A 14,219-nucleotide genomic window follows, 5' to 3' on the forward strand; every position below is an offset into this window, starting at 1 on the left:
GGTCCTGGCAGAGTTGTGCAGACTCAGTACAACTGAGCTTTGGAGGAATATGCAGATTTAAAGAGGAGTCTAATTTGCTTTCTAATGATCATAATCTTTTCCTCAAAGAAGTTCATGAATTTATCACTGCTGAAGTGAAAGCCATCCTCTCTTGGGGAATGCTGCTTTCTAGTTAGCTATGCGACAGTATCAAAAATAACTGTTGGATTGTTCTTATTTTCTTCAATTAAGTTGGAAAAATATCATGATCGAGCAGCAGTGAGGGCTCATCGATACTGCACGGTACCGTCTTTCCAAGCTAGTCGGAAGACTTCCAGTTTGGTGTAGCACCATTTCCGTTCCAATTTTCTGGAAGCCTGCTTCAGAGCTCGGGTATAATCTGTATACCAGGGAGCTAGTTTCTTATGACAAATGTTTGTTTTTAGGGGTGCGACTGCATCTAGGGTATTGCGCAAGGTTAAATTGAGTTGCTCAGTTAGGTGGTTAACTGATTGTTGTACTATGACGTGCTTGGGTAGGCGGAGGGAGTCTGGAAGGGCATCTAGGAATCTTTGGGTTGTCCGAGAATTTTTAGCACAACTTTTGATGATCCTTGGTATTGGGATTCTCCTTGCTTCAGCGACACAATCACCTCATCAACTGGTCTACTGGTGCCATCATGGGCTGGAGTCTGTTCTGCCACGCTCAGTGTCTGAAGTCAGCGCAACCTGCCCCGGGACATCTTCCTGGGGGCTCAGAAGGTTCCCCAGACCTCTCTGCCATTCCCGCGGGGTATCAGGACCTTTGGGAGGTGTTCAACAAGGCCCAGCCAACTTCGCTTCCGCCGCACCGACCATATGACTGCTGGATTGACCTTCTCCCTAGCTCCACTCCATCCCGGGGACAACTGTACTGCAGGATTTATACGTACTTTGTTCTTTCCCGCCGGTGCAGCGATCTTATTTGTGGAGAAGAAGGACAAGACCCTGCACCCATGCATCGACTACCGGGGACTCAAAGACATAACGGTGAAGAACTGCTACCCGCTACCACTCATCTCCTCGGCTTTCGAGCCGCTCCAGCGGGCCACTCCAGCGGGCCACCGTGTTTTCCATGCTGGATCTACGGAACGCCTACCACCTGGTGCGAATACGGGAGGGGGATGAGTGGAAGACCGCCTTCAACATGGCCAGCGGCCACTACGAGTATTTGGGCATGCCATTTGGCCTCACCAACACCCCTGCTGTGTTCCAGACTCTGGTAAATGATGTTCTCCGCGACATATTGAACCGGTTCATCTTCGTCTACATTGATGACATCCTTGTCTTCTCCGGCTCCCCCCAAGAACTTGCTCCACGTCCAACAGGTTCTTCAACGCCTCCTGGAGAACCAGCTGTTTGTTATGGCAGAGACGTGTGAGTTCCATCGCTCCACCATCCCCTTTCTGGGGTACATCATCTCCGCTGGGAGTGTCCAGAGAGATCCCGGGAAGGTGAGAGCGGTGGTGGATTGGCCCCAGCCTTCGTCCAGGGTGCAGCTGCAACGTTTCCTGGGGTTCTCCAACTTCTATTGCCGCTTCATCTGGGGTTACAGCACTCTGGCTTCCCCCCTCACTTCTCCCAAGGTTCCGTTCATGTGGTCCCCTGCTGCTGACCGGGTGTTCCGGGACCTCAAACACCGCTTCACCACTGCTCCCATCCTGGTTCATCCTGACCCTTCCCATCAGTTTGTGGTGGAGGCCGATGTGTCGAATGTAGGAGTGGGGAAGGTCCTGTCCCAGCATTCTGCCCTGGACCTGAAGCTACATCCCTGCGCCTTCTCCCATCGCCTCAACATCATGGAGAAAAACTACGATGTGGGAAATCGTGAGCTTCTCGCAGTGAAGATGGCGTTGGAGGAATGGAGGCACTGGCTGGAGGGGGCAGAACATGCGTTCATCGTATGGACCAACCACAAACGGCCCAGCTCATGGTGCAGCACGTCTTCTGGATCCATGGACTGCCCATGGACATGGTCTCCGACCAGGGCCCTCAGTTCTCGTCCCGGGTTCTGTAAGGCGTTCTGCACCGTCATTGGGTCGTCGGCTAGCCTGTCCTCTGGGTTTCACCCCCAGTCCAATGGCCAGTCGGAGCAAGCCAACCAGGACCTTGAGACAACTCTGCGCTGCCTGGTCTCCGCCAACCCCACCACCTGGAGCCAGCAGCTTGTGTGTGTGGAATACGCATGCAACACCCTTCCCTGCTCTACCACGGGCCTATCGCCCTTTGAATGTTCCCTGGGGTATCAGCCCCTGCTCTTCACCGAGCAGGAGGTAGAGGTCGGCGTACCTTCTGCCCAGATGTTTGTCCACCGCTGTTGTCGTACCTGGAGGAGAACCAGGTCGGCCCTCCTCAAGACCACCTCCAGGTATCAACGACAAGCAGATCGCCATCAGACCCCGYCATCGTCTCGGGCAGAAGGTATGGCTATCCACCCGGGATCTGCCCCTCCGGGTGGAATCCTGCAATCTCTCCCCCTGTTTTTTTGGCTCGTTTCCCATCTCTAAAATGATTAGTCCCTCCTGCTGTTCATCTTCTGTTTCCCGTACCCTTTGTATACACCCCACCTTTCATGTGTCCCGAGTTAAATCCATGTCTCACAGCCCTTTGTCTACTGTTTCCAGGCCCACCCCTCTCATCGACGGCCATCCGGCTTACATGGTGAGACGTCTCCGGAGTGTTCGACCGCGGGGCAGGGGATTCCAGTACCTGGTTGACTAGGAGGGTTATGGCCCGGAGGAGAGGTGCTGGGTCCCCGCTAGAGGCATCCTGGACCCAGTCCTCATCGCTGACTTCCACCGCCGTCACCCCGTTCAACCAGGTGTGCGCCCAGGTAGGACGCCAGGTAGCGCCCCTGGGGGGTGGTACTGTCACACCCTGATCTGTTTCACCTGTCTTTGTGATTGTCTCCACCCCTCTCCAGGTGTCACCCATCTTCCCCATTATCCCCTGTGTATTTATACCTGCGTTTTTTGTTTGTCTGTTGCCAGTTTGTCAAGTCAACCAGCGTTTTTTGTATCAGCTCCTGCTTTTCCCCAGTCTCTCTTTTCTCGGGGTTTGACCCTTGCCTGTCCTGTCCCTGAGCCCGCCCGCCCGCCTGACCCCTGAGCCTGCCTGCCGTCCTGTATCTTTGCCCCACTACTCTGGATTATCGACCCCTGCCTGCCTTCACAAGGCACTGTATCTTACGTATACCCTCAATGCCCATCAATTGCTCTTAAAAAGTGACAGCATTGATGTGAACATTCATGAGTTTACGATAGCTCAACAATATGTTATACTTTAATGCGTACTGTAAATGGCTCCTTACTTGATATGGGCAAGAAGTGGATAAAATTCCAATTGCTAAACATCTGAATAAACTCCTGGCTTTGTCTTTCAGGTCAAGTCTACCTCAAAGATGTGTCATGTTACTTCTCTGTGATGGAGGAAAAGACGCCAGAAACTGGAACGTGAGTACTGAGTAGCCTACTGTCTTCTCACCAAATGTAATTCTGTGTGATAGTTGTATTCCCTGATAAGTTTATATTTTAGCTGCTTTCAATTCACCAGTGAGGAGAGACAAGGAGCAGAGAGTGGAAACAAAGGATTTATTATTGATTTACTAATTTCATAACCTTTTGTGCTTTGTTACTTTCAAACTTTACGACATAGATAGCAACGGACTCCTGGACAGCTCAGTAAATGACTTCAACTTGACTGAAATGTACTTTCTATATGATGTATTATGAATACATTCTACTCTCACATCAAATCAAAAGGGATGTAGTGTACACTGTACAGTGAACAGTAGGAGTTGTGAAAGAATACACACCTCCATGATAATGTGCTTTAACTCTCAATCAGGAAGTGGATCATCGCCCAGATGATGCATGCGGCAGACTACCTGGGTTGGGACGTGACAGATCGCAGACCGGTAAAACATCCACTTGCATACCTGTCAATTATCCTTATGGGAATACTCACTGGGTATTAAATCAAAACATTTCACCTGACGGGTATACTACAAAGCATTTTAGCCGACACTTATCCAGAGCGACTTACAGGAGCAATTAGGGTTAAGTGCCTTGCTCAAGAGTATATCAACATTTTTTACCTAGTCTGCTCAGGGATTTCAACCTGCAAAAGTTCAGTTACTGGCCCAACGCTCTTAACCACTAGGCTACCTGCCTATCTCTGCTTTCATTATGGATACAGCTAATGTTTACATAAAGCAGTATACACTTATGTAGAATATACTTGTAGCGGTATTTATTAGAGAGGGGTAAAGATAAAGATTTTGTTCGGGCGCCAGGCAGGTATTAACCATGCCGAAAGGAAAAGAGTGTAATAGAGAGAGTACCACTACCAGACCCACACACATCAGCAGAAGAGACTGCCTAGAGTGTAGCCTGTTTGCCAGATAGCCAGTGGAGAGAAAAGAGAAGACACACGTCACAGCACAGGGGTAACCCGACCAATAATTCCTCATGCAATTGAACGGCAACTTCTTAATAACAATTTACAAGAAAGAACTCAGTCATCAGAGGATTTGCAGTAATATGTATTACCTTCCAGTGGAGGAGTGCAGAGGGTATGAATGTGGGGGGTGTTCATAGACAAAACAAAGGCCTTAAAAATGGCCACAATCTTCTCGGCCACATGTCATCAATATAGTTCAAATAACAATACACAACTTGCAAGCAACCTCCCTTTTAATTAAAATGTCCACCCAAATATTTCTGGCAGGGCAATAATAGTCCAGCTCTAATGAACATCAATGGGAAGTGCATTTGAAAAATAGAAAGTCTGTTGCAGGGTAAAGCACTGGAACGATAGAAGGAAGAGAATGAGAGAACAAGAACAAGAGATCTTAGCTGTGGTCTACAGGCGTGCCGGTGTACTGTCTGACCGTCTGATAGTTTGTATGTCAAAGCTTCGCAACAATGTTGCTACTAATCCATGCGATCCATAACCGGTGCGGTCCCAAACTATAACAACCACGATTTAGAGCGGTCACACCGATGATTGAGTTAAATACCAACCAAAAGCTCCTTCCCAGAGAGCTGAAAGAGCTGTCTTTATTTCCTCCTTCTTACTGCTGATGCGCTCTTAAAGTGGCAGCGCACGGTGAAGGCTCGGTGCAGGATTTCGCCACACACTTGGCATCTTGTCATTTTGGCAGACCTTATCCAGTATGTGTCTCGCCCTGATCTGTTTCACATCTTTGTGCTTGTCTCCACCCCTCTCCAGGTGTCGCCCATCTTCCCCATTATTCCCTGTGTATTTATACCTGTGTTCTCGGTTTGTCTGCTGCCAGTTCGTTTTGTTTCGTCAAGCCTACCAGCATTTTTCCCTCTGCTCCTGTCTCTCATTTGTTTCTGCTTTCTAGTTTTCCCTGTTTTGACCTTTCTGCCTGCCCTGACCCTGCCTGCTGTCCTGTACTTTTGCCCCACTGCTCTGGATTACCGACCTCTGCCTGACCTGACCTGTTGTTTGCCTGCCCCTGTTGCTGTAATAAACATTGTTACTTCGACACGGTCTGCATTTGGGTCGTACCTGAAACGTGATAGTTACAAGCCTGGCTGGAGTTAGCGGTGGAGGCAGAATCAATATCCACCTTCGTAATATGGATGAAGCCTGAGCTGTAATCTGAAGCTAGCTAGATTCATAGTACATCTAACCAATCTGCTTTGTAGTTTACCCATCAGGTTTCAGGGACAAGTAAGCAAGTGTTGATGTTTTGATGTTGGAATTATTATGCCTTAATTATCATGCCTTTTTTTTTGATGGGGAGCAAACATTATTTTCATGGAAAGAATTAGACCACATTAATCTAAATATACACTTTCTCAAATTGTTTTGTCTCATCCCAGTAACCTAGTTACCGGTCTTGATTGAATTGGGCCCAAAATCTACACTCAGCAGCACTCAGTTGTACAGTCCTTGTGCAAGTTCCTGGTTAGAGAGTTGTAATGAATAGCGATGAGTGGCTAACATTAACAGTATTTAGCTGGGTTGGGTTTAAATTCAATTTCAATTCCAATAAATTAATTTACGAAATTAAATTTGAAGTGATGTCCACTCACAGCAGCGCAGTGAGATTTAGCATACGTTGTGATTGGTCAGGAACCAGGAACGGTGGGAGTCTAACTACTCTGATTGGCAGGGAAACAGGAACAGTGGAAGCCTAACTACTCTGATTGGTCCCTAAGGTGCTAAAGGACATGATGAATGCCATCGATGCTGGGATTAACAATCTGGTGCTGCTGGGACTCAAGACAAGAAGCACCGACAGTCAGACTCTGGCTCCTCTGGTTAACTCAATCAGTGTACATGATTCAGCATATGACAATAGACTCCTTATGTCCTAGAACATTTGTTATGTGCTCTATGGTTCAACTACTGTACATCTTGATAAAGCTTTATTCAATTCTGTTTGAGATTATACTTTTAAATGTCACCCCAAAGTCATGTCTTATCCAGTTATGTCTTATCTTGTCCCTGTCTTATCCAAAATCTATCTATTCATGGCCCTCATACTTTGTTGACAGGACTGGATCAGAAATAAGTCTGTACACACATACAATAGATACTTGTTTGGATTGGTGTGCTGTTTACTTTACCATGCTGTTAGTCTCTTCACACAGCCACAATGTCTCCTTCGCTACGAGTCTACCATGCAACGAGACTACCCCGCTGTTTACTTGACTGTTTTTAACAAAGAACCCTGCCTCTCTCTCTCTTTTCTAGCTCTCGCTCAGATGGCAGAAATGGACAGGCAGCACATCTGGAGGATGACGCACTTTAACAAGCCTGTGTACTGCAGCGTGCATCGGAGCCTCAGGAAATGAGGCCTTTCCTGCATCTGTAAGAGCTCTATCCCGTCACTAGGGGGCGATCTCTGTGTCTGATATTCATAGACCGGAGTTCTGTGTGTCCCAGTAGACTGTAGTTCTGTGGTCACTAACTGAACTCTGGTTCTTGAGAGCTACAGTGTATAGGCCTAAGGGCATACAAGCTTTTGTCCCAGCCCAGCAATTGACTGATTTAACCAAGTTCTGTATCAGTAGTTGATTAGTTGAATCATGTGTGTTGGGGCTGGGTTGGAATAAAAGCCTGCATGTCCGATAGCTATTCAGGACCAGGGTTGGTGATCACTGCTGTCGTTCTTTATGCCCCCTGATTGCTGCACAGATGTGTGCCATATGCTTCTCAAAACTAAGCATGGTAGGGCCACAATGTCAATCAACCATCATTTAACTTATTATTTATGCATTTAACATGATTCAGCTTCCCTGCCCCTGCACTCACAATGCCCACCCTCCTTAAGTGCAGCTTTAGTAAACAACGTGAGACTGAAATATTAAACGTTTTCATCAATATAGTTGATCCAATATTCTGCCTATGGAAGAGAGTTGCACATTGTTGATACTGCCAACAACATGCAAAAACAACAAAACATTTCCAAAGAGAAATGCTTAAGAGTGTTTTTTTTTCTTCTCTCCCGATCAGTATACAAGTACACCGTCCATGGTCGCTATGCCAACAAGAACCTTGATCCATCAAATCAAACTTTATTTGTCACATGCGTCGAATACAATGTGTAGACCTTACCGTGAAATGCTTACTGACAAGCCCTTAACCAACAGTGCAGTTCAAGAAAGAGTTAAGAAAATAATATTTACCAAATAAACGAAATAATAAAAAGTAACACAATAAAATAAAAATGATGAGGCTATATACAGGGGGTACCGGTACCGAGTCAATGTGCGGGGGTACAGGTTAGTCGAGGTCATTTGTACATGTAGGTATGGGTGAAGTGATAATAAACAACGAGTAGCAGCAGTGTAAAAAACAAATGGAGGGGGGTCAATGTAAATAGTCCTGTGGACATTTGATTAATTGTTCAGCAGTCTTACGGCTTGGGGGTAGAAGCTGTTAAGGAGCCTTTTGGTCCTAGACTTGGCGCTCCGGTACCGCTTTCCGTGTGGTAGCAAAGAGAACAGTCTATGACTTGGGTGACTGGAGTTTTTGGAAAAAAATTGGGCTTTCCTCTGACACCGCCTAGTATATTGGTCCTGGATGGCAGGAAGCTTGGCCCCAGTGATGTACTGGGCCGCGCGCACTACCCTCTGGAACGCCTTAAGGTCAGATGCCGAGCAGTTACCAAACCAGGCGGTGATGCAACCGGTCAAGATGCTCTCGATGGGGCAGCTGTACAACTTTTTGAGGATCTGGGGACCCATGCCAAATCTTTTTAGTCTCCTGAGGGGAAAAAGGTGTTGTCATGTCCTCTTCACTACTGTCTTGCTGTGTTTGCGCCCAAACATTCGTTAAATCCAAAAAAACAGATTGGGGTGAGGCTGAAAAGAGTTCTAATGTCCTTCACATTTCAATGTAAAATTATGATTTTACATTTTGATTCATCTGCGCACCTGATCACTTTTATGTAAATTTCAAGAATGTGTTTTCAGTCAGCGAAATTGAATCTTGCTCTGGTCCCTCTGTCTGCTCCAGGTGCCGGCTCATGGCTGGGTCATTGCTGACTGTGACTCCAGTAAGTGTCCCTTCTGCAACAAGAAGATCAAGACCCTGGCAGTGAAGCACTGGGTGTGGTGCCAACAAATGGTGAGTGTGTGTGTGTGCGTGCGTGTTTACTTGCTTGAATGTATGTGTACACACAGGCTGCCACTAGTTTTTACAATGACTGTCTTGTTTTAGCGCCATGACGAATGTGTGATCTTTGGGTCATCATCGTGCGACTCTAAGAGACCACATTCTGCCACCATGGGCCATATACTCAGTCTCCAAGGTCAGCCATTAAACCCATGACAAGCCCATGACTCCGTTCCACAACATTTTGCAAATTAAGTCACGCTGTTAATTGCCATACAGACTTTTCTTCCACTAAAAGCAAAAAATGCAAGCAGATTTTGTCACCCAATAAAACTACAGTATGTGTTAAATGTATTTATTCATTGCCATGCTCCTAACTCTCTGTCCCTGGGTTTCTAGAGAAGGATGAAGAGGGAAGGAGGAATTCCACGGAGGACACTAGCCTAGAGGACATCACCCCAGACGGTCACATTCTGCAGGTACACTCTTAGGGGGGAAAAAGGTGCTACCTAGAACCTAAAAGGGTTATTCGGCTGTCCCCATAGGAAACCCTTTTGAGGAACCCTTTTTGGTTCCAGGTAGAACCCTTTTTGGTACCTTGTGGAACCTTATTCACAGAGGGTTCTACATGTAACCTAAAAGGGTTCTACTGAAACCAAAACAGGTTTATCCTATGGGGACAGCCAAAAAAACCTTTTGGAACACTTTTTTCTAAGAGTGTAGGGTCCCCTAACTATCAATGTCAGGGGTAAGCATATCCACCTTACACAAAATACTAGTCCTATCTATTAGCCTGGGCACCAATGTGTGAAAGCCAGTAATACATTTGAATTTTATATGGATCTGCGAATGGCAGTTGTATTTACTGGAATTTGGGGAATTAACACATTCATATTTTCTCCTCCCCATCTCCCTTTGCAGATTGCTCCAATTCCAGACACCCACCCTCTTCTGGTGTTTGTGAACCCAAAGAGTGGAAGGAAGCAGGGGGAGAGGTAAGAACAGAGCAGGACAGACATAAAATATCTRCTAGCCTGCACTGATAGCATGTTGTCTTGTGAGGGAATATCATGTCATGGCATGTATGTTTCAGAGTGATGAGGAAGTTCCACTATTTATTGAACCCACGGCAGGTCATCAACTTCTCCGACGGAGGACCTGGACCCCGGTAAATACAAATGCAGTTTGACCATCTCAGGGTGGGAGGGAAGTGGACTGTACTATTACATAACTATCTGTTATGTCCTTGTTACGACAGTAACTGTCTTATGTCGAAGGGTTCATGTAAAGTGCTACCTTTTTTTAACCAATTTCCAATTTGGAGATCTGTGTGACATATTTAGTTAAGAATTAAGATATCATTTATTATCTGTTCCACTATGAATGTGTATCATTGTGTGCTCTTGCTTCGGCTTGCTCTTTGGGGTTTGGGCCGGGTGACTGTAAAAACACTTTGTGACAACTGCTGATGTAAATGGTGGGGTTGAGGAGAGCTCATTGGTTCCTATGGACCTCTGGCATGTGCAGGGGATTCAAAAGCGTATGACAATGTATAGTATTTTTATGTGTTCTGTTCCCTACCACAGACCCGAGTGACAAGCGGATTGAGGTGGTGGGGTTGTCGGGCTATCGAAATGGGTCAGATCTATTCTGGGCTGAAGTGTGCTGGACACAGACTGGCTCAAACCTCACAGATCACTATCAGGTAGACTTTAATGCTCTATACACAAGTCTTAAAGGTTTTATGCCTTTTACCTTTTGTTAATTAAAATGGATCTGTCTCTCTGTCTTGTTGCCTTTCTCAGGACATATAAAGCACTGCCTATGTAGATTGATGGTGAGCCCTGGATGCAGCCTCCTTGCACGTGCTAATATTAATATACTTTTATACTTGATATAATAAATGTAATATATTAAGTGAGGTTGGCCTTGGGTGTCACGCCCTGACTTTAGTTATATTTGTTTTCTTTATTTTTTGGTTAGGGTTAGGTCAGGGTGTGACAAGGGTGGTTTGTTTAGTTTTTTGTATTGTCTAGGGGTTTTTGTCTTGTCTAGGGTTTTTGTTTATGGTGGCCTGAATTGGTTCCCAATCAGAGACAGCTGTTTCTCGTTGTCTCTGATTGGGGAGCCTATTTAGGTTGCAATTTTCCATGTTGGTTTTGTGGGTAGTTGTTTTCTGTTTTGTGTTTCTGCACCTTACAGGACTGTTTCGTTTTCGTTCCTTCTCCTTGTTATTTTGTTTAGTGTTCTGTTTTTTAATAAAGATAACATGAACACTTAACATGAACACTTACCACGCTGCGCATTGGTCCGACTACTCTTCATCCGACGACGAATATCGTTACATTGGGATCTTTATGACAAATTGAATTAGAGTGTGACAAAACTCAAGGCACATTTATTCTTAAGAATATATTTAAATTGTATTTAAATTGTATTTATTCTTTTTGTATTTATATTGTTTTTTTGTTGTTGTTTTTTAAATCCCAGCCCCCGTCCCCGCAGGAGGCCTTTTGGTAGGCCGTCATTGTAAATATGAATTGTTCTTAAACTGACTTGCCTAGTTAAATAAAGGTTAAATAAGAAATGTAATAAATAAATGTTGGCTTGTTTGTTTTAGCAGTGTTCCCAATTAGGCCCATTCTCATGACTCAAGATTGTTTCAGAAACACAATTTGATTTACTGGAGATCAGCATTTCCCAAACCCTCACCAGACAGACCACATTTTTGTTTTTGCCATACACTGACACACCAGACACAATTCATCTAGGGCTTGGTGATTACTTCATTACTTGAATCAGGTGTGTCAGTGTATGGATAGAACAAAAATGTTTCCCTAACACCAGAGGGTATAGGGATAGACTGTGTTGTAGACTGTGACGGCATCGTAAAACCTCTTTATTTTACACCCTGTGTTTAGATCCACATCACACACAAGAACCAAGCCAACATGCTGATGGCTGTACCTGCCTACCCGTCAGTCTTCTTCCACCTCAAAGGTCCAGGTGTAATGTTACGTTGTCCCTAGTTGCTGGTCTTGGGTCAGTTTTGCAGTTTTGCATTAATGGTTAAGGTTAAGATTGGGGAGGGGAAGCTGATCCTATATCTGTACCTAGGGGAAACTTCACCCACTTCACCCAGGAACTTCACCCAATGGTCCATTGCCATAAAGAAACAGACATTTGAGTGGAAACATTCTGAATCATGTTCGTCTGAATTGGTTCCAGAAACACTAGTAGCCATTAATTAACATTGAAGCTCAACTCATTTCAGTGAACAAAGAACTCTAACCCAGGCTTTTGTTGATTTGAGTAGGTTCCTTATGTTAAGCTTGATATCTGCTTATTGTTTAAGTTGTTATAATTTATAATTCAATTCCATGAGTTGGATTACTATTATGCCTTATTGTTTTGTCTCATTACAGTAATAGACCTCCTGTTTGTTTACCAGCTTCCTATAGCATTTTCACAACAAATGTTTTTGTATCCATATTGATTAATGCGAAATGCCAATAGTCTGTGGCGCTTTAATTGTTGTTCACTGTCATAAATCTAATTAAGTACGTTTGACTTCCTCAGCAAATGTCCTGTAGTGTCGACAGATCAGACAGCTGAGGGTATCATTAGGATTGCCCGACATTCAGAAGCTCACTTCCTCTTTATTGCTGACCTCATCTTTCTCTGCTTAGTGAGGCTGCTTCCAAACCACAACTACTGAGATGCTGTCCTCATGAAAAAGAGACATGGCTTTTCTCATAAAAAAGAATAGTATGTGTATTCATGTATCTACCATGGTAAGAGATCTTTTTTTTAAAGACCTTGAAAAACAGACAGCAATTTTATCTCCGCCTTTCTCAAGGTCAGTTACCAGAGGGATATCGTTGTACGTGACTGAATGTAGTTTTATAAAGGGTGTCTAAGGCAGTTGAGCAGCTGTCATAGCGGTGCTGTGTAATCCTGAAAGGTTTTGTGTTTGTTGGCCATGGATTGGCTTTACCATGGGAGTCTTTCCACAGAGTCAGCATGGATGGAGGGCAGGGCCTGCTATTCCCGGTCCGGGAGGGCTAGCCTGGCACCCTATTCCCCATGGGACCTGGCCAAAAGTAGTGCACAATATAGGGAATAGGGTGCCATTTGGGATGCATCCCTAGTATTCAGGAGGCTCCCTTAAAATGAGTGGCGGAGGGATGCTGTAACGAGAACCAGCTGGAGTCTGATACCCCTAGAAATACACACTCCATCCTTCCAAAGGTCACATGAAAAGGGGATGCTCTCCATATGTAGCATAGGGTACCTATTTGTGTGTCTGACTACATGTATACAGTACATTACATGGTATACTTTACCAAAAGAGAAGTATGTAGACGAGTAACGTGATCTGTAAATGAAGGTGCTAAGCTCACTTTTGGGGCCCCTTGACTCCTCAAACTTGGGAAGAACTCTTTCTAGGACAATTTGTGAGATTTTCTCTATTTGCATAGCTTGCTACAGGCTTCACTTCAAAAGTCATGGTTTGGATGGCTCCTTCTTCAAAGACAAGACAAAATACTGCAGAACATGTCCTAGCCAACATATTTCCCTCAATGACAATTATATGTTATGACTCATGAGAGATCATAGAACCGAATAACTGTAAAATAACTGGATACAAGTTAATTGGTCTTGATCAAATACGCTTTTTTCCCTCACTTATCCATGATATTGTTTTGGAAGCAATATTTGCTGATGGTTGTCAATGGAACAGCAAGATGGCACAGCCATCTCTCATTTGCCTATGATGACATCTGGTGGTGCATTTTATGGTACTCCCGAGTGACGCAGTGGTCTAAGGCACTACATCTCAGTGCTAGAAGCATCACTACAGACACCCTGGTTCGAATCCAGGCTGTATCACAACCGGCCGTGATTGGGAGTCCCATAGGCCCAGCGTCGTCCGGGTTTGGCCGGTGTAGGCCGTCATTGTAAATAAGAATTTGTTCTTAACTGACTTGCCTAGTTAATTAAAGGTTACATTTAAAAAAAAATAATGCTACAGGTGAGAGAAGCATTCGGTCAAAAAAATACAACAAAAAAATGTACAAATCTACTGTCACAGTTAAAGGGGAAAACAGTTCAATGGATACTATTCAGTTGGATTAAAGCTGATTTACTGTACCCACCTGGTCAGCTTCACTTAATGATATGCTGTATGAGTTAGTTACTGTGTACAAAGGATTTTCAAAGGGCATTTGTGAATGCTCTATAGATTAAAATACAGATTCATTGCTCTAGTCAAGGGACAATAGTTCATTGTTTTTTTTACTAAATGTAATGAATTATTTATCCAAATATACCATTACTCATTGCAGAGCCTTGATTTTTAACCTTGCCCTAACCCAGGCAGTAATGCTTTTCACATGAGGGGGCAGAATAGTGATGGTGGTGAAAGGCTGAATTGAGCTCTCAATTTCTAGCAGAATAAACAACAAAACTATCAGTTTTTTAACATCTGCCCAATTTACTGAAATATTTGAAACTCTTCACAACCTATGCTAACCTGATATAGTCTAGGGGGCATGCGGGGGGGTGTGGGGGGGGGCATGGGAGAGGGTAACAGGAGGTGTT

The 14,219-nt window shown here is 44.7% G+C and overlaps 1 protein-coding gene across 2 annotated transcripts; it reads left to right on the plus strand.

Moving 5' to 3' along the window:
* The first annotated feature begins 5,101 nt into the window (after positions 1 to 5,101).
* LOC111970637 (diacylglycerol kinase beta-like) lies at positions 5,102 to 11,458 on the plus strand. Of its 2 annotated transcripts, XR_002878138.3 has the most exons (8): positions 5,102 to 6,866; positions 8,517 to 8,627; positions 8,721 to 8,811; positions 9,015 to 9,094; positions 9,537 to 9,610; positions 9,709 to 9,783; positions 10,202 to 10,320; positions 10,421 to 11,458. XR_002878138.3 is itself a non-coding variant. In XM_023997442.3 (7 exons), exons 2-7 carry the CDS (start codon positions 8,625 to 8,627, stop codon positions 10,209 to 10,211), a joined length of 333 nt encoding a protein of 110 aa, XP_023853210.1. In that variant the 5' UTR covers positions 5,102 to 6,866; positions 8,517 to 8,624; the 3' UTR covers positions 10,212 to 11,458. The 2 variants fall into 2 exon arrangements, 1 of the variants encoding a protein (XP_023853210.1); XM_023997442.3 differs by having other exon boundaries at positions 10,202 to 11,458.
* The last annotated feature ends 2,761 nt before the right edge of the window (positions 11,459 to 14,219 follow it).

This window comes from Salvelinus sp. IW2-2015, linkage group LG11 (assembly GCF_002910315.2).
Source record: "Salvelinus sp. IW2-2015 linkage group LG11, ASM291031v2, whole genome shotgun sequence".
NCBI classification, from domain to species: domain Eukaryota; kingdom Metazoa; phylum Chordata; class Actinopteri; order Salmoniformes; family Salmonidae; genus Salvelinus; species Salvelinus sp. IW2-2015.